The 20,916-nt window shown below is 42.5% G+C and overlaps 1 protein-coding gene and 1 long non-coding RNA gene across 10 annotated transcripts in view; one reads left to right on the forward strand and one right to left on the reverse strand.

Moving 5' to 3' along the window:
• Positions 1 to 20,916, reverse strand: part of ITPR1 (inositol 1,4,5-trisphosphate receptor type 1) — a 328,509-nt gene that overhangs the window by 147,598 nt on the left and 159,995 nt on the right. For 5 of the 9 annotated variants that reach the window (XM_086697550.1, XM_086697547.1, XM_086697549.1 and 2 more), the window contains 12 exons: positions 19,218 to 19,412; positions 16,380 to 16,631; positions 15,333 to 15,474; positions 14,076 to 14,229; positions 12,884 to 13,071; positions 9,634 to 9,772; positions 8,902 to 8,960; positions 6,661 to 6,822; positions 6,381 to 6,551; positions 5,816 to 5,881; positions 4,105 to 4,242; positions 561 to 686 (listed from right to left, as the gene is read on the reverse strand). In XM_086697550.1, the coding sequence (XP_086553676.1) occupies positions 561 to 686; positions 4,105 to 4,242; positions 5,816 to 5,881; positions 6,381 to 6,551; positions 6,661 to 6,822; positions 8,902 to 8,960; positions 9,634 to 9,772; positions 12,884 to 13,071; positions 14,076 to 14,229; positions 15,333 to 15,474; positions 16,380 to 16,631; positions 19,218 to 19,412 (1,792 nt within the window). Of the gene's footprint in view, positions 1 to 560; positions 687 to 4,104; positions 4,243 to 5,815; positions 5,882 to 6,380; positions 6,552 to 6,660; positions 6,827 to 8,901; positions 8,961 to 9,633; positions 9,773 to 12,883; positions 13,072 to 14,075; positions 14,230 to 15,332; positions 15,475 to 16,379; positions 16,632 to 19,217; positions 19,413 to 20,916 lie in introns of all 9 variants that reach the window. The other 4 variants (XM_086697546.1, XM_086697548.1, XM_086697544.1 and 1 more) reach the window with 1 other exon arrangement.
• On the forward strand, positions 7,548 to 20,428 carry LOC147583492 (uncharacterized). Its single transcript, XR_015248273.1, has 3 exons — positions 7,548 to 7,726; positions 18,847 to 18,902; positions 19,181 to 20,428. It is a non-coding gene; the product is annotated as an uncharacterized LOC147583492 (long non-coding RNA).

Below are 20,916 nucleotides of genomic sequence, written 5' to 3' on the forward strand. Positions count from 1 at the left end.
TCTCATCAAAAATCAGAAAAATTTCTCTCTGACTTGCAAAGATAGCCACAATGTATTAAGAGAAAAAAGCTACAAGTAGGGTATGCCACCATTTATCTCTAAAAAAAATGCACTCCACGTACTTCAAAAACATATGTGACACACTAAAATATAACAATTATGTTTTATATGAATATATTGTGTATTTATATGTATCTAACGTATTATTATGTATTGTATTACATACACAGAAAACTTTATGCAAGACCTCAGGAGGATGTGGCTGGCGAGTGAGAATTAGCAACTCACTAGTGCTAAAATTTGATGTAATGAAGAACGTTAAGAAAAAATAAAAATATACCTTACCTTGTCCTACCACCTCCTCCTCCTTTTCCCTTTCTCCCCCCAAAGTAAGGGGAATATTTATGTCCTCCTGAGAGATGGTCCCAACATTCCCCTTGGAATAAATGTTGCTTTGTAACAAGTCCCCGTGGTCACAACAGCAAAAGAACCAGCTGTTTTTCCTTAGTGCTTCGCACCCTCCTCCCCTCACAGATTTCCAGATAGGCATCAAGTCTTACCCCTGGGTTGAGAAACAGGTTTATGTGTTTGTGTAGCAATGCTTGATTCTGCTGGTTGCCAGCACAGAAATTCTGCAGAAATTCATGAGCCAGCCTCATTATCTCCTGCATCTTGGTATCTTCAGCCTGTGTGGAAGGAGGGAGATGAAAAATCAGTTGAAAACGGGCGATGCAGTAGACAACAGAAGGTCAGGAGACAGCACTTATCTCTAGGCCAAGAGATCACATTCTATGATACGCTCACCACCTGCTAAGTGGGTTCCAGCCAAGGTGCTTGCCGAGGGACTGTTGGGTAAAGACACTGGGGTGCCACATCGCTGACGGTGAAAAGACGCCAGTAACTTATTCAATTCTCCTATATTCTCTTCCACTAGCCTTTGGTAGATATAAAAAGAATTGATTCGGGAAAAATGCAGTAAGAGTGGAAGCTGAGAGGAAGCCTCTGGAATTTCATTTCTGGCAATGCCTGGAACTTCTGAACGCCCCACTTCTGAGAACAGAGTGACAGCGGAGCCGTGGCCGACCGCATCGCTAGCGATGAGGTCACACCACCCAGGTCTCAGGCTCACTCTCTTTAATCCACCTCACAAATGTATGCGTTCATTTTTGGCAGGGATCACGTGACAAAGTGGAACTCTCTTTGGATTGTAAATGTGGGCAAATATACCTGCCACAATCCTTTCCTTGTCATCTCTGTCTTAGCATCTAAGAGTTAATTTTCCCATCTGCAAAATGGGGATAATACCTGCCCCAAGGCATTTCAACAGCTGATCATGCGATTCTCATTTCCTATAGTAAAAGCATGTACTGTACTCAGTATTTTTAGAGAGCGTTAGATGCCCCAAGATAAGACAAATGCATAAAACCTATCACCATTTTGCCCAATTCTAAACAAGCAAAAGTTTAAATATAGTAAAAATGAAAGAATTCCAAAAATGGAATCGTCCCTCCTACTCACTTAGCCCACAACAATCTCCCTACGTCTTCTCACATACACCACCTCATTTCAAATGCCAGACAGCATAGCAGTTAGCAACGTAGACCCTGAAACCAGACTGCTTAGCTCTTATCCAGATCTACCACTCACTAGCTGTGTGACGTTGGGCAAGTTACTTAACCCTTCAGGGCTTCTGTCTCCTCATCTATAAAATTGAGATATGAAAAATGCACACTTCATACAGTTGCTTTGAAGATTAAATGGGAAAATCCAAGTCAAGGGCTTAGATAATAATTACTCAGTAAAGGTAAGCTACTGGTTCTGGTCTAGACCAAGGGTCAGACAGATACTTTGTGGCTTTGTGGATCAAAAAGCAAAGGAAAGGATGTTAGGCAGGTACTACTAAAGATGTAAGATTTAAGAATGCGTTCTTAACTACTACGCTGTATAACAACAGATGGCAGACTGGATTTGGTTCAGGTCTGCAGGTTGCCCACCCTGATCTAGACAATAACCCTGGAAGAAAGGATGCATCTGTCAGAACAACGGACAGAAGGAATCTGAGCTACCAGCCTTGACAATCAAAAACAGAAGAGTTTAAAAGGACATTAATAGCAAATCCCATACAACATACTGGATATTACATTTGTCTCCTACTAACAGGGAAAGTGGCAAATCCTCCAGCTCTAAGAAATCAGTGGCCTTGGGACAGAGAGACCCTGCTGGTTGTCAGCAGTAATCTCCAACAGTTCTGCACTCTTTCACTTCTTAGCCTCAAAGGAGTATCTTCGGGGGCTCATTGAAACCAAACGCTTCATCATGTGAAACAAATTTTTACAAGGCAGGTAAACTCTAAAGATACCACCTAACAAGAGAGTATCTGCTGGTAGGAATTCTTCCACTGTTCTCCCACAATGTGCTATCCGTACCCATCCCAAATCAAACCAGTCTCACACACACACACACACACAATTGTCTACCCCAATTCCAGCTGAATCGCGTTACCTGTTACTTTCACACTACTCTATGAAGAGCTGTCTTTCTTTAAGGAAACTGGTGAAATTGGAAGGCAAAGATATGGCCAGCAAACTACCTTCTCACATTCTGTATACATAGCAAGGTTATTCAGCTTGCTGGTTCTAGTTACGTGTCAGCCAAGTTTGGATGACAAGCACACTTAGATTGAAGTTATATTCAAGTCAGTTAAGTTCCTGACCTATCAGAGGGATTAAGCTTACACTTTATCTGTGGCTGCAGAAAGGCTTGACCAGGCTGAATCACATGGGCCCCATGATTGTGGCAGCGGCCTTTGCAGAGAAATTCCTGGAGCATAGGGCAGCAGGCCCAAGTGAGGTACGTGGAAGATAAGGTACAGCAAGCAGGGCCTGGGCCTCACGGGTGAGCAGATCTGGCTCTGCCATGTGTTGCTGGGCCATACAGGCAAGGTACTGAACCTCTGGCCAGTCTTCTTATCTAAAATGGGGCTACTAATAGTAAGGGCGCCTGGGTGACTCAGTCAGTTAAACGTATGACTTCAGCTCAGCTCATGATCTCACGGTTTGTGGGTTTGAGCCCCGTGTTGGGCTCGGTACTGAAAGCCCAGAGCCTGGAGCCTACTTTGAATTCTGTGTCTCTCTCTCTCTCTGCCTCTCCCTTGCTTGTGCTCTCTCACTCGATCTCAAAAGTAAATAATAGTTAAATAACATAACTTAAATTAACATGGAATAACATAATATAAAATAATAAAATGGGGCTACTGATAGTACGACCAATCTCAAGCGCTGTCTTAAGGATGAAATGAACTGGAAAATGAATATGACTCAATGCAGTGCCTGGCACCCTCCAAGCACTAGCAGTGAGCCTTCTTTAGCCAACTCTTCACCACCAAGTCTCTCTGGAAGTCACTGGTGAACTCAAGAGACTAAATCCATTCCCTGGGACTCTCGAGTTCCCCAAGCCTCGGTCTCCTCATCTGTCAAGTGGGAACAACACGATAACTGTGCTAGATTTTAGAAGTGAATAGAGGTTTTTGAAAGTGCCCTGTCAGGCTTCACGGCACAGAGCACTGTTACCCTACCTCCCTAAATCCTATCATGGTCAACGACAAATGCTGGCATGAAAAAATGGGACAGAGAGTGTAACTTCTAACAACAGAAAAGAGGACTTGGAGCCAAGTATCCTGAAAGATCCAAATAATTTAACCAGAAATCAGCACACTACTGAGGACCTCACAAGTGGGCAGGCCCCATGTCCCCACATGCATCCAGTCACTTGCAGGGCTTACGTTGCCCAAAAGGCATTTGCAGATGACCCAGGACACAGCACATGCCCATGTGCATATACAGGTCCGTCCATCCCACCTTTGCATCTAGTGCCGCATGGGAGCAAGTGGAGAAGCAACGGATTCTGGAGGCAGGTTACGGGTGGCTGTATTTCATGACACCCTGTCTGTTTAGCGCAAGTTGCCTACAAGTGCCTTATGTTCACCATCGCCACGTCAGCTCCATGTGGCCACCAACACTATCCCAACATGGAGGGTTTCGGAAAATGCGGAGACCCGCCCCGGCCTTGGGAACAGCTGCCACCGCCGGAGGGGAACTCACTCACCTTCTCGTAGGGGATCTGCAGCAGCTCGAGCACCACTGCGTGCGCGCCCATGTTCCGGAGCAGGCGCTGCTGCTGCTTCTTGCTCTTCCTCACGGTGGCGCTCTCCTGCACGCAGAGTTTGCTGAGCCGAATCAGGATCTGTTAGAAAGAGAGACTCCAAGTGTGTACCCACGACCAGCATCCCAGTTCTGAGATCCAATGCACAGCGCGGTGGCAACAGTCAGCGAAGGTGCATCGTGTGCGTAAAACCGGCTGACAGTAAATCTGAACTGTTCTCACCCACCCTCCAAAGAGCTTGCCATGTGAGGTGGTGGATGTGTTAAGTAACCTGATTGTGATCATCACTTCACAGAGTGTCTATCAAGTTATTACGTGTCACACTTCAGCAAGATGACAGTTTCTTTTGTCAATTTTATCTGCATAAAGCCTGAAAAAATTATTTCAAAAAAAAAATGAAAGAAATCAACTTCAGAAAACTGGGAAGCATAACTGAGAAAAGACTGTAGGCTCTGGTCATGGGAAGGGAGGCAGAAGTGATCACAACATATTAAACACAGGATGGGGCGCCTGGGTGGCTCAGTCGGTTGGACGTCCGACTTCGGCTCAGGTCATGATCTCACAGTCCGTGAGTTCGAGCCCCGCGTCGGGCTCTGTGCTGACAGCTCAGAGCCTGGAGCCTGTTTCGGATTCTGTGTCTCCCTCTCTCTCTGACCTTCCCCCAATCATGCTCTGTCTCTCTCTGTCTCAAAAATGAATAAATGTAAAAAAAAAATTTTTTTTTAAACACAGGAAATTCCTCCCATATGTAGTATCCCTTAATCACATCAAACCAAATCTACACATGGTTAAAAACATGCCCTTCCAGAGTATGAAGTAGGTTATGTCTTCAACCAAAAGTGGGATAGTTTCAGAAAGATCTCCAGGGGTGCCTGGGTGGGTCAGTTGGGTAAGTGTCCAACTCTTGACTTTGGCTCAGGTCATGATCTTATGGTTTGTGAGATCAAACCCTGCATGAGGCTCCACACTGACCGTGCAGAGTCCACTTGCGATTCTCTCTCTCTCTCCCTCTGTCTCTGCCCCCTTCCGCTTGCATGTGTGTACACTTTCTCTCTCTAAAAATAAAGAAACTTTAAAAGGGATGAAGGGAGAAAGGGAGGAAGGAAGGAAGGAAGGAAGGAAGGAAGGAAGGAAGGAAGGAAGGAAGGAAGGAAGGAAGGAAGGAAGGAAGATCGACCTCCTAGAATGGTGAGACTCATATCATTGCCAAGGACTTGGGAAGAGTTTGCTCTGGGGTTAAAAAAAAAAAAAAAAATACAAAGCTCCCAACCTTCCAACTGTGAACCACCCTATGCAAAGATATCTAAAGAACTAGAGCCCTCACTGGTGGACACTAAGTGCCAGTCATTGATATAAAGGCTTGACAATTCTATAAAATTAGTCCTTTGGTCAATTATAAACTTTCAGAATCACGGGTGCTGGCTGCACCTCTAAAAGGTGAGAAAATTGAGGGCACACAAATAATAAGCAGCAGAGGATGATTCGAACCCAGATATGACCCTAAAATCCATGCACTTAACCTCTGAGAGCTTTTTCTTTCCTGTTAAACTTCACATGAAGAAAAAAGATGAAGTGTTTGCATCTTCAAGTCGACTCTCACTATCTCTCCTTAGAGAATTAATACACAAGGAAAAAGGGCATTAGGACCACTCACCTCTTTGACCACCCTGTAATTGTAGCTGCTGGTGCTCTCATGCTTCTGTGACTTGTTATTCCCCTCCTAGAGACCAAAACAAACGTAAGTGTGGTTCGTCCAGCCCCTGGACTGTAACGTATGTGTGTTTATACGCTCATTGGAGTTTAGGAAACAATGGGAGTTTTTGCAGCTTTCCTATAGTCACGCTGGGTTTAAGCCCGAGTCACGTGTTCATCCCCCTTGCGACTGACAGGATTTCCCTGATGTGGGAGAGGATGGCGGACCAGCCTACTGACAACAGGTTCTTCCCCGGGTGGGTCTGGAAGGGAAATATGGGGCTAATCCACTCAACAACCAAGTATTTTCCCTGTGGTCCGAAGTGACACAGGCGAGGTAGCTACCCTTCCATCCTGCAGCTTATTGCCTGGGAGAATGGCTGTTACTTTGGCTACTCAACATGCAGGTCTCTTGAGAATAAAGCTCATCCCATAATATACACTTTTATGTGAAACCAGAGTAGGCTATTCACTTGTTTGAGGAGCCTATCCACCTCCTCCGGCAGCGTGACCTGGGTCTCACCCACCTCTGTTTTCTTATGTTCGATTTCACCAGAGACACCATCCATGGCCTCATCAGGGCCCTGCCCTTTGTACACCCAAAGCTCCGACTTTTCCACGATGGATCTCAGCTGGTCCAAGTCTTGTTTGATCTGTTTGTAGTTGTCCACATCTTGGCTGGTAACAAGCAGCTGAACCTGAGCAAATGCAACGTGCCCGTGTCACCATGGCCTCTTGGGCAGCTGACGACGACGATACCACACACACACACACACACACACACACACACACACACACACACACTACCTGTTTGAAGGCCTGCAGGACCTCCTGCCTCTGACTGAAGTGCCGAAAGAGGAGCTGCAGGGCCCCTGACACCAGGGGTGGGTAGTCGTGCATTGTCAAATGCAGCAAGACTCGGAGGAAGGTTCTGCCACCATGGTCGTCCAAGTCCAGCGGTGTGTTCTCCTCACTACAGGAGTGCACAGAAGGGGAAAGGACAGATGAGCCACAAGCACCCTTCTCTCACGCACTTGGACCCAGACACACGTTAACCAGAGTTCTAACCCCGTGGTCAACCCTGGGTGACTTGAGTTTTAGTAAGTTCCTGTAAGAACACAATCTTGTTTTAACTTCAACTGGACTGCGAGCAGACTATGAGGAGGTCACAACTGTCAAATTCTAAGCCAAAGTCCCTACCTTCCCCCAGTGACAGGAATTTACTTTTTATCCATATTTCTGACTCTGTGAGTGTTCTTCTGCGGGGTCTTATCTATGGTTTGAGAATAGCACACCGTTGTGTTTCTTCTAATGAGAAGTTTTATTTTTTATTTAAGAGGCTGTAACTCAGCACCTACCAAAACACCTGTGGTAAAACACCAGCTTCTTTTACTTTAACTTTACAGCTAACTGATGTCTTAGTCTATACCAGGCCCACTGATCAGGCACTTGGAGGCTGTGGCAGGGTCTAGCTGCCCTAAAAGTACCCAAAATGATTACTCCCATGATCTGGACTTACCATGTCACAAACTGGTAGCAAGCAGTCTGAAGACCGCACTTTGAAGAGTGTTCTTCAAACGGATTAATAAGCAAATTGTCAGGGGTTATCTCAGTATCTGTGATAACTGTGTGTGATTTCCGTAAAGAAAGAATTAATGACCATGTACTGGATCAAATGGCATTCTACTGCAGAACTGAGCACTGCCATTCAATTATTACATCAGTGCCTATATTGTGTTCACCATCTAAGGAACCTTGATGTGTGCAGGCTAGCAGGAAAAGCAGGGAGGATCTCCCAGGAAAATACTCTATTTGTGCTACATCCTCCAAGAGGAGTGAAGACAGTGTCACTGCTGTGTCAATATCAGGAAAGGTGAGATACAAGACAGCACAAAGGAGTGTCATCATACTGAACTCAACACACTCTGTTTCCCAAAAACAAGATCTTTCATCACAGTCAGTAATATTACTAACCCAAAATTCAAAGGCTTTACATTAAGCGCTGGGGTAGAATGTTAACATTGGTGGCCCTCAACAAAATAGACCCTTATGTAGGCTCCTCCCACATTGACAGTGGGCTCAGCCATGTGACTTGCTTTGACCAATAGGACATCAGCAACATGCTACAAGCAGAGGCTTAATTAGTGTTGTACACTGTTGGCCTATCCTGTTGGGAACTTTGCTCTTAGAGCCAGTCACCACACTGTGAAGAAGCCTAAGACAGTCATGCGTAGAGAGAGAGGAAGGGAGGGAGAAAGAGACGTCCCAGCCTTAGAGAGCCAGAAATGTGAGTAAAGCACCTTGGATGTACTAGCCCCAGTCACCAGACCACCACAGTTTTACAATACACTGAACAGTGACCAGCAGGCGAAATAGCCAGCTTAGCTCCAGTCAAGCCATTGAATTGTGAGAAGCAATAAAAGGCTTATTTTTTTAATCCATTAAATTTCTGGAGTAGTTTATTATACAGCAATAGATAACTGAATCAAGGGTATATGTTAAAAGAACTAGGTGCATAAGGTATTTACATAAGCTTACAGCTATTCAAATCTGATAGGTATTTAGATCTCAATCAACAATGAGTAACCCACTCTTTTAAAAAAGGAAATCATACATTAATTTAATGTTAGGGACAGGTATATTTTTGTTGCTGTTGTTGCATGGGCTCTAAAGAGCCAACGGATAAAAATGTCAGTCCATCAGCAGCAGCAGGACATGATCTTGTTAACCTCACTCTATTTTCAATCTCCTTTTTTCTTTCAACCCTATTTTTCACCATTAAAGAAATCCTAGCATATGTGTATTTGGGGAAACCTACTTACATTCTTTCTATCCTAGGCAGGAAACACACAAACACACACACACACACACACACACAGCCTAGTATCATTCTGACCTGAGCACTAAAAGTTACAAAGATAGCCGTAAAATAACCTAAACCCAAAGACTAAGCATTTCCTAGAAGAATGAAGGAAAGAGCCTTTCAAAGCTATATGAAAGAAGCTTCCCAACCAGAACCACCCACAAAACTGAACACCAAAAATATACTTTCCTTCCTCCAAAGATGCCTTCTGCTTGCTCTTCAATATGTTCAAAGTCAAGAGTACCTGAAAATTTAGAGAACACAGCTTCAGGTGCAGAAAGGTCTAGAAAAACAGGATGTTGGTGAACTTTCCCAAAAATAGACTTGCCCCTGTCCATACGTTAACCTCAAGTCTTCCAGAATCTTATATTGCAAACCTGTGAAGCCACATCAACTCAGATCACACTGTCCAGCGGCTCCGGTGTGCGATGTTCCACATTTCTGCCAATTTCCTACCCACTCATGATCCCCTTAGTAGAGCAGAGTGATGACCTTGTGCCAAGGAAGCTCAGGCCTTGATAGGTGGGATTATGTCTACTACCCCTTATTCTTCACCACTATTTCCTGGGCAGGGGAAAACTTCCATCATGAGTAAAAGCTGCTGGTGGACAATAAATTTTCTTAGAGGGTTATGTTTTGTTTTTTTGGCATTTCTGTAACCACAACACAACCACATAGCGGTCCTATGATTAAGACACTCCAAGATGGAAGGAGAGAAGACCTAACCCAGAAGAGATCTGAACTCTTTTAATTATTCCTCTGCCCAAAAAGGGTAACTCCTAGGATTTTGTTCTAAATTACAGTAATATTCAAAATATTCACATTTTACCTTTTGTAGTGTGTACTGTTTGAATCCCCAGCTTTTATTAGTCCCACATCCCATTCTATGGCTGAAATCCCATTCTGAAATCACTAACCTGGTACGTTACTTGGCCCCTCTTGGCTGCTGCCTCCGGAGGATGTTTCCGAAGTCTGGGAATTGCTTTCATCAAATTCTCGCTTAAATATACACAGGAGGCAGGAGATCCTATAATCCAACCTCACATTCAAAATAAACTAAAGATTCAAGTGGAAATGGAAACAGATTGGTTACATTAGCATAGCACCTGTAACACTGTGCCAACCCACCGCACTCTGGCTGGGTCTGGTATCTGCTGCATCAATTACCTTAAGCATTATGGGAACCAAATATTTGGCTTAGACTTCAACAGTTACTTCAACAACAGACTGCCATGGGGTCTATCAAATCTGTCTGCAGCACCTTTGCATCTAAACTTCAGCATCCTGATAATTAATTTAATAATCAGAACAATTAATCACTCACTACTTACTCCATCCTCTATAAAACATTATTTTTTGCAAGTATTAAATCCCAACTCTGGTCTATGAGAACGGTGATGTTGGCCACTTTGCTTTTAAAAAATTAAGAGAGAAAAATGTTTTTACTACTAGAAATTAGCTTGGTTTGTCTTTTTCATTTCTGATGGTTTCCTTTGATATATATACTAACTCTTGGGTTCCCTCTTCATTCTCTCTGCCCCTCCCCTGCTTGCACTGTCTCTCTCGCTCTCAAAAAATAAATAAATATTGAAAAAAAAAAAAAAGAAAAGAATAGAAAATCAAAGTTCAAGACCCTGGTGACCTTACTCAATCCCAGGACATACACTTCTCCCAGACTATACTACCTAGGCTTGCTTTCCAAGGTCTTGGGTCATGGTTTCCTACTTACTACTGGATACCCCATTTGGTTTCTTTCCAGAGTCTCCAACTCAGTATTGTATAAAACTAGCAATGTCAGTCCTGCCTGGGTTCTCTCATCCTGAATCAATCTCAGTCAATCTAACCCTCCCTCTCTGACACACACATCTCATCAGTGACGATGTCCTGTTGGCTCTACCTCTACCAAGTCTCCTGGATCTTTCCTATCATTTATCCTTGCTCATATCTTCATGATCTCCTGCCTTGCCATACCAGATCCAGCTCCCAAAGGGGCCTATTCTTAGGTCAGTCCCCTACATAAAAACTCTCAAAGGCTCACCAAAGAATAAAATCCTGGTACTTTAGGCACTCGGAGTGCTTAGGCACCCAGAGTGCTCAGAACCTGGTCTGCTCCTACTTTCCAATCTTATTTCTGACAAGCTCCATACACTCTATGTCCTTGCCCAAGGAGAGTTGTTACTGGTCCATGTGATGTCATGCTCTGGTCTGACATGCTCCAAGTTCAAGGGGACTTGAGAAGGTCCCCTTGTTTCTATACTACAAATCCTTTTCAGGGCTAAAAGCAGAGTTAAGATCCTAACTCTTCTGTAAAAACCTTCTCTGGTGCTTACCAAATGAGATCCCATGACCCACCCTTGTGTCCCAAGAGAACACGTTCCTCACAGTTTTATTTCCATGAAGACACAGCTTCATCACATCTTATTTTCCTCTTAGACTATATAATCCCTGGTGGATACAGTCCCTGCCCAAATCATCTGTGCATTCCTGCCAGTGCCCAGCAAAGCACCTTGCATATGGGAGAGGGTCAGTAAGCATTTGATGAAACAATGAATCCACCAACCAACTGCTGTCTGTTCTCAGATGGCTACAGTGAGAGGACCTCAAGGTATCATCAAGTTTTACAACACATCACTTTTTTTTTTTTTTCCTTTGAGAAAGACAGGGTGCAAGCAGGGATGGGGCAGAAAGTAGAGGGATACATAATCCATGGCCTAAGAAGTCCTCCACAACTTTTGTTCAGGCATAAGTTCAATGAGGTTCCTTCCTCAGTCATTCTCTACAGCCTTAAATATTTGAGGACTCTAATGGATGTTTTCAAACTACTGATAAAATGTGATTCAGACTCAAGAGACAAATTAAGTCTACAAACATTTATAATCATCTACTACATGTTCTGGGGTTGGGATTAGGCAGCATGGGAAAAAGAAGTGGTAACAGTCTTCTATTCGCTAAGGAACAAATAATTCTGCTGATGAATAAAAACGATGTATGAACAGAAAGAGGAAAACACAGAATGTCATGAGATCAGGAGGGTTTTCATACCTAAGATCAAACCCTATCTTCAGGAGACTGACTCCCGGACCTCATTTTGCCAATGTAGGGAGTTTACTCCTACAATTATCCTCTCTCTCCTGTGTCAACAACTTGTCCCTCTCTACCTGACCATTCCATTCAGGATACAAACTTGCTCTAATCTCCCAACTTAAAACTTATTACAACAAAAACTTCCTGTCACCAACAGTCACCCTTCAGTCACTTCCCCACTTCTCTATACATCTTTATACCAAATCTCCTCAAAGAGTTTTGTACTTACTCTCCCTGATTCATCTTCTTCCATTCCCTCTTGAACCCAACCTATTCCAAAATTTGCCAAGTGTACTCCCACCTCAGGGTCTTCTCACTGTTATTCCCTCTGCCTCAGAGAATTTTCCTAGATACTCACATATTAGGTTCCTCACTTCATTCAGGTCTCTGATCATGTTCCCTTACTAGAGAGGCCCTGTCTGACAACCCCATCGAAAGAAATATCCCTGGCCCCACATTCTGATGGCCTCCAAACCATCCTGACCCTCTTATATTTTAGCATTCTTACCACTTACCACTATCTGACATAGCATACCTGTTGTTTAATATGCCTATGACTCTTACCAATACGTAGGCTCTTTAGAAACAGGAAATTAATATATGCTGTTCAGCCCTGGATCTCAAATGCTTAAAAGTACTTGGCACAGAATCAATTTCAATAAATACTGAATGAATGAAAGAATGAATGAATGAAAAAGGGAGGGAGGCAGTTAATTGAACCTTAAGCTGAGTTGTGAGCAATAAATAAGCAAGAAATCTGTCTTTATGTAGAAGAATACCTATGTGAGTTCTAAGCAAAGGGAGCATCTTGGGGGCAGACCTAGAGGCCAATGGTGATGGAAAGCTAAGGTAACTAGAGGAAGTTGTGTCATGGCTGGCAGGAAAAGGGCACACTGGGGAGGGGTATGAGATGACAAAAGGATGAAGACAGCTGGTTCATAAATGGCACGTAACAATGAGCTAAGAATTTGCTTCCACTCTCTTCCCAGAAAGTCTAGGGCTTTATAAAAGGAGGGACACAATCCAAAATGGTAGCCCTATGAAGTACATTCTGTCCCCACCACCTCTGGCTGAGACGGTTACCTGGAGTATTTCAATGATCTTCAACTTGGTGTCCATGACCATGATATCCTCCTTCTCTGGCTCTGTCTGCTTCACGTTGCCTTCGGGGGCAGCAGCCATAGGAGTCATGGGTAAAAAGCCTCCTCCACGGAGCACCACCTGGGTCATCAGCTCTCCAACCCCATGGATGGACCGCATTACATTACTTCCTAGGAAGGGCCAGGACAGACCCCAGTCATGACAACACTCCGGGAGAGTAAACTGAGGCACCTGACAAGGAGCACAACTCTAAACATATGTAACAAATCTGTCCCAACACGTTCTCAGGATCCAAGGAACTAGAAAGGGTTAATACCCATAAAAAATACGGGGAAAAAAGAGTAGTGGAAAACAGATGGGCTTTGAAATCCATAAAGGAGCACTTTGGTATATTAATTCGCCTTCCAAATTTTACTGGTCACCTAGCACATGCTTGCTGCTACCCACAAAATTAGGGGCACAGGAGCTAACGAGGCACAAATTGAGTGCTGCTACAAACACTGATCTCAAGTACGCAGGATTACCTCTGAGGCTCAGTTTCTTCAACTATAAAATGAGACTAAAGGAGCTCAGAGGATGAAATGGTGAAATATATGTGAAATGACTGAGCACAGGATCTAACACAGTATTTTTCTGTTCTAGCTATAGAGACAAGGTCAACAATTATCCGTATGTGAGTACATAGTAGGTACCTAAAGCAGAAGAAAAAATAAACATATAAAAGCGGAGTTATCTATTCACAGACTGGAAATACAATACTCAGATACAAGCCAGGATTTTATTTCATCATATACTAATATCATCATTGAATGCCTCATGATACATTGAAGACAAGGCTAGGACATGTGTTCTTAAGAGATAAGCATTCAATTTGTTAGGTAACTTTCAAATGGTTTTGCAAAATTTCCTAAGGAGAAATACAGATAGACTCATATATGAAGGAAACAGAACAAAATGTGAATAATCAAGGACTTCTATGTATTGGTATCGGCTGTGCTATTCTTTCAGCTTTTTTGTTCAAAAACGTCCACAATGAAAAGTCAAGAAGAAAAGGACAGGAAGGACATCACAGGGAAACATGACAAGAGTAGTAACAGAAGAGGCTGGGAGGGTATGTCCCGGGTGTGCAGGTGCCAGCAAATACCACTTCTCCACTTTGCCATGACATTCTTACCTTTATTCTCTTCTCCTTTCGCCATCTTACTAATGGGAAAGATGGTCGTCACATGCACACAGTCCAGTATGGCCAGGAGAATTTTGGTCAATCGTAGAAGGTCAGAGAAGTTGTAGAAACCAAAGTAGATGAGATTCCTAGCTAAATTTACAACCTATTATATTAAAACGAGAGAGAGTGAGAGAGAGATGGTATTAGGTCAACTGCATCCTTTAGTTCCATTTTATGCTAATTTATAAATGTCTGATTCTGACCCTTCTTATGGTAAGAGGAGACATACATTTTGCTTGCATTTCTGATCAAATTCCACTTTGTTTCCTAAGGAGAAAAAATAAGAAACAAAAACCTGCAAAGCTACTGATCTGTTTTAATAACTAGTTGATAAAAAACTGACATAATCATCTGTGGAGTGTGGATGGAACTGGAGGATATTATGCTAAGTGAAATTAGTCAGAGAAAGACAAAAATCATATGACTTCACTCATATGAGGACATTAAGAGACAAAACAGACGAACATAAGGGAAGGGAAACAAAAAGAATATAAAAACAGGGAGGGGGACAAAACAGACGAGACTCATAAATATGGAGAACAAACTAAGGGTTATGGGAGGGGTTTTGGGAGGGGGAGGATGGGATAAATGGGTAAGGGGCACTAAAGAATCTACTCCTGAAATCATTGTTGCACTATATGCTAACTAATTTGGATGTAAATTTTTTTTAAAAATTTAAAAATTAAAAATAAATAAATAAATAAATAAATAAATAAATAAATAAATAAATAAATAAGATACTGCAGGGCAAGCCACATTGCAGCCCAACAGGACACAGAAAACAATATTGCAATCCTTGGAAATAGACTCCTCAAAAGGAAAACTGGTCTCAAAAAGAAACATTTTAAGTCAAAGGTAATAAGGATTTGTGTCCCTCAAATGATTACTCTATGATGGATCCCAAGCATAGTCTGTTTCTTTCCTGTTGTTTTTAAGATCACGTACAGAGTATACGTAATGTTCTATCATTTTATGTGATTCAATTAACCCTGGATATTTATTCTACCAGCATAACTACCAGTAAGTCAAGCAACTGATATTCGTTCTATTTTCTTGTGAAACAAAATTGAGCTCAATTCCTTTTTATTACAAAACCGGAGTATCATCACAGAAATCACTACATGCTAAAATATTTTCTATTTATCCCAGAGAAAAATGACCAATGAAAAGCAGGTAAAACATATAGATTATTTCATCATGAATTACCTCAAATGTAAGCTTATTTTTCTCCTTATCAGAGAAAGGAAACCTCTGACAAACCACATCTCTTAAATACTCCTCCACAAATTCCATGGTCTGAGCAAACCTCTCCTTAATTTCATCTTTGGAAGCTCCGCTACTATCATAGCTAAAAGGAAAAGAGAAAGAAAAGGAAATCAGGGGCGCCTGGGTGGCTCAGTCGGTTAAGAGCCTGACTTCAGCTCAGGTCACGATCTCCTGGTTCATGGGTTCAAGTCCTGCATTGGGCTCTGTGCTGACAGCTCCAGAGCCTGGACGGAACCTGCTTTGGATTCTGTGCCTCCCTCTCTCTGCCCCTCCCCCGTTTGCACTCTCTCTCTCTCACTCTCCAAAATAAATAAATATTGGGAAAAAAACACAAAGAAAATGAAATAAAAGTTCAAGATCCTGGGGCCCCTGGGTGGCTCGGTTAAGTGTCTGACTTCAGTTGAGATCATGATCTTGCGGTTTGTGAGTTGGAGCCCTCTATCAGGCTCTGTGCTGACAGCTCAGAGCTCAGAGCCTGGAGTCTGCTTCAGATTCTGTGTCTCCCTCTCTCTCTGCCCTTCCCTTGCTCACACTCTCTCTGTCAAAAATAAACATTTAAAAAAATTTAACAAAAAAAAAGTTCAATATCTTCCCTGTTGAGCCTTCCCCAGCTGCTCAGCCACAAAGCCAACATCCCCTCCCCAAAATCCCCTCTCCTACCCTCTGTCCTTAATTTATTTCTCCTCCTTAGCAAGTATCACTAAGACATGTAATCATTTATCTTGTTTATATCTTTTTTCCCCATCTAGTGTACAGATAGTGTTTTGGTTTGTTCACTGATACATTAGTTAAGGCTGACACAGCGACAAATATTTGTTGAATTACAAAAAAAAAGATAAGACATAAAAAATAGAAGTATGCCATCTTTTGCATTCTTGAAAAAAAATACACTTCACCTTTCATCTATGCTTTAACTAGACTGAACTTGACCATAAGTGGTCTACGGTGACACAAAACATTAATGAGGTTTTAAAGCAGCAGGCTCACTCATCAATGGCGATCTCCGAGGGAATCTCAGACCAGAGGCGGGCATATTTCACGGGAGTGACTTGTTCCTGGGGATCTCGGTCCACGTGCATATGAAGCATGAGGCGGCAGAAGGATGCCCTCAGGTCATAGGGCAGGTTCTCATCAGACATGCAGCGGAGAATGAGATCTACATCCAGCTGGCCTGATATTTCATTGATGGCCAGGTACTGGCGGTCTAGACACATCCTAGCAAAAAGGTTCAACTGATACCTGAAGACAAGAAAAGTTATGTGAAGAAATCAGAAATCATTGAGCAAAGGGGCACCTTGGTGGCACTGTCAGTTAAACGTCCAACTTTGGCTCAGGTCCATCATCTCACGGCCCGTGAGTTCAAGCCCCATGTTAGGCTCTGTAGTGACAGCTCAGAGTCTGTAGCCTGCTTCGGATTCTGTGTCTCCCTCTCTCTCTGCCCCTCCCCTGCTCATGCTCTGTCTCTCTTTCTCAAAATATATAATAAAACATTTAAAACAAGAGAAATTATTGAAGATGAATGGCAACACACAGCAAGACCATTTGAATATCCCCAACTTTCACAGGAGTGACATTTGGCCATCTGATCTTATACATCGACACCCTTAAATTGCCTGTGTACCAAGCAAATGAAGAAACTGTTCAGGCTTTACCACCAGTCATACAAGTCCATGCTGCTGAGTTGGAGTAATTATGTGACTACTTGATTCCATTTTGTCCTTGTTTGTTTTATGAAAAAAAGGGGGGGAAATGTTATATTTAAAATGGTTGTCTATTTCCTCAGCTGTTTTTTTATACAGTACATTAAAGACCATGTAGAAAATGTTAAACATCATCTCCCATACTGAATCTCATAGAAATTTTATCATCCTCTTTGGATCTTATCTCATATCAGCCTACTCTTTGACTTCTACATGAAAAACATGTTGTGCAAAGTAGGGGACTCCTCAAACTGTTTTGTTTTCTTCCTCATCCAACTACATGTGATCTTTGTCACCTTCTGAACTGGACCATAGAAGTACCCTTTCCCATTCACCCTCAGGAGAAGATACATCAGACATTACAAGAAAAAACAACTTGTAATGTGAAATCAAAAAGCTATAAGCTTCCAATGTGGCCAATACTGACTTCTGAATCCAAAATCCTATTTATTATTGATAACCATGAGTTGAAAATGTTCTCAATCTCACTAGATTTCAGTGGATACAGATTAAAATATGATTCTATTTCATGCTTATAAAATTACCAAAGAGTAAAAAGCATCACAATATTCACAGGTAGCAAACACCAGGAGAAACAAAGTTCTCACTCACAACTGGTGTGAGTGTGCACCACAATACCCAATCTAGGATCGCTCAGTAAAACTTGCCAATTCAACAATTCCACTCCTAATAGGAAAGACAAACTCTCACTCATACACATACCTTTTGAATAAGGAGGTCCCCTGACATGAAAAATTAAATTGTGGCATATGATGGAATATCCAAGAGCAACGAAAACATGGCATAATAAAAGGGAATGCCATCCAGAAGTTGAAATTAGAGAAACAGATCTACCACCATTAACACGAGCACATTTCAGAAACAATACAGGATAAATGAGACAAGTACAGTACCATTTACATACAGTCCTAAGAACTGGCAAAATGCTATATATTTTTTATGAATACATACAAATGTAGTAAAACAGAAACACAGAGAATATAGGAGGGTATACACTACATGCATGAATGGGAGGGAAAAGAACACAGGAGCTATCAAAGGGCACTGTAGCTGCAAAGTTTTACTTGTTAAAAAATGCCCTAAGCACTTTTCCATCTTTGCTTCTCTATTCTTTGAAAAGTTTTCCTTGGCTCTCTTGCCCCTTCATTTCCTTTCCACTGCCTTCCCTTGAGGTGGCAGGGCCAGCAGATCTTAAAGCTGGGACCCGGGAGACCCTAGGGCCAGACGAGGTAACCGGCAGAGGTGGAGAGTGAGCAAACAAGGATGCACACCAGGTAAAAGGCCAGCCAGGTTTCTCTCAAGAGTAAGTTATCAATATGGAAAGGTGAAGGCTATAACAACACTATGGTGTGAGAAAGGAACTGGAAGTACAGATGGGGACGGGACTCATGGTTTTATTCTGTATTTGTACAGGGGCACCTGGGTGGCTCAGTCGGTTAACCATCCGACTCTTAACTTAGGCTCAGGTCGTGATCTCATGGTTTGTGAGTTCGAACCCCATGTGAAACTCTGTGCTGATGGTGCAGAGCCTGCTTGGGATTCTCTCTCCCTCTTTCTCTGCCCCTCCCCAACTTGTACTTGCTCCCACGCTCAAAAAAAATATTTGTACAGGTATAGAAAGACATATGTTATGTGTGTGTATAAACATACACACATGTGTGAATACACGTATTCATGTTCTAGCTCTGTCTGCAAAATTCTATGAGGTTGGCACTACTGTCTGTATTTTGCAGATAAAGGAGCTGGGGCATGAAGAGGTATATGACTTGGCCAAAGGCAAAAAAACCTAGTAAGTAGAAAGGTCAGGATTTGAACACAAGCAATGTGACCACATGATATGCGCCTGTATGCTATTATTCTGTTAAGGACAAATAGTAATGAGGGGCCGATGCACTCACTGTTTTCCCTACTTGGCCACGTCCAGGAATCAATTTACTACCTAAGTACCAATGAAACCTTACACGCCCAAATCCTAAAATCTACATCTTTTTGCTAGATAGGTGACAACATGTGATTGTGTGGAGCAATCAATAAGCAAGCAGTAAATTCCTCATCAATTCCCTCCAGGGCAGCCTGAACTGAGCCCAGCAGGACTCCCCATCACCTGTAGTAGCTGAGAACATCGCGGTCCTCCTTCTGCCCTTCTTTGGCATCTTGGGCCAGTTCCCGGACACTTTTGCTGCGAATCTCCTTGTTGCTGTCCCTCCAAAAGAGCCACACCTCTTCCTCATCTTCTCCTGCTTCCAGAGCATTCTCTCCAGTAGAAACACCCTCAAATTCAAAACGAGAAAGAACCAGCCTGGAAAATAAGAGGAGGAGTAGTGAAAACTCCTTATGTTAGCAATACTTGCTAATCTAAGATCAACTCTAGCAATATATTGAAATCTAGCTTCACTTTCAGCATAGGGGTGCCTGGGTGGCTTAGCTGGTGAGGCAGCCGACTTTGGGGCAGGTCATGATCTCGCAGTTTGTGGGTTTGAGCTCCGCACTGGGCTGTGTGCTGACAGCTCAGAGCCTGCAGCCTGCTTCGATTCTGTGTCTCCCTGTCTCTTTCTGCCCCTCCTCCACTCAGGCTCTGTCTCTCAAAATTAAAAAAAAAAATTAAAAAAACAAAAAAACATAAAAAACTTTTAGCATAAAAACACATAGATAACCTCTTTTTTTTGCCCCTCAATGGCAAAATCACAAAGAGCCAACTTGAACTTCTTCATATACTTTATTCCAGTGGTGCTCAAGCAGGTGATTTTGTCTGCCCTGCACCCTCCCCAGGAGACACTGGGCAATGTCTGCAAACATTTTAGCATTTTTGTTTGTCCCAACTGAGTGGGAGGGGTACAAAGAGCATCTAGTGGGTAGAAGCCAAGGATGCTGCTAAACACACAGATAGTCCATCATGATTAACAGTTATTCAGGCCCAAATGCCAAAATGCTGAGAGGTTGCATTAGCCCAAACCCAAAATTAAGTTATGAGAAGCAAAAAAAAAAACAAAAAAACAACTAAACAAAAAAAGCAACAAACAAACCCCACTAGAGCTCAGGGCATAATTCAGTTTTGGGTTTTGTTTTGTTTTCTAAACACTGGCCCTATTACTAGTACTGTACTTATCAGGAAAACTGTTCCCCTGATAAAAAATCAATCACTACTATTACCAAAATTTGTATGTACCACTAAACACATTTTCAACAGTGATAATTAAAAAGCTCTTTCCTACAGTGACCTAACATCACCATTGAATTATCTCCTTTAACTTTTAAAACTGGTGATCCTACCCAAAGAACTTTAAACTCTTAACATTAAATCAAGTATGTGCAAAATGCTCTCTGGTGAATTCACATTATTTTTAAGCCAATGTGCAAGGTGGCGCATGGGTGGCTCAGATGGCTAAGTGTCTGCTGATTTCAGCTCAGGTCATGATTTCACAATTTTGTGAGTTCAAGTCCCACATCAGGCTCTGTGCTGACAGTGTGGAGCCTTCTTGGGATTCTCCCTCTCTCTCTCTGCCCCTCCCCTGCTTGCCTTTCTCAAAATAAAACTTTAAAAAATGTATTAAAAAAATAAATATATTCAAAAATAAATAAATAAACCAGTGTGCAAAGTGATACCTATATACAGAGGAGGCCACTCTAAAGGTAAACTGAATTCCCCTATCAAAGACCTTTGCATAAGCAAGATCCCATGCCAGCTCATCTGACTTCAGACCAAGTCTAAAGAAATCAAAGTGTTAAGTTTTATTATCCTAGAGTGCAGACATCCACTGGACCATACATTCTCCATCTAAATCCCTTCCTCGTCCGTATCTTCA

The sequence above is a fragment of the Puma concolor genome, chromosome A2 (assembly GCF_028749965.1).
Source record: "Puma concolor isolate L17-30 chromosome A2, mPumCon1.1.hap2, whole genome shotgun sequence".
Classification (NCBI taxonomy): domain Eukaryota; kingdom Metazoa; phylum Chordata; class Mammalia; order Carnivora; family Felidae; genus Puma; species Puma concolor.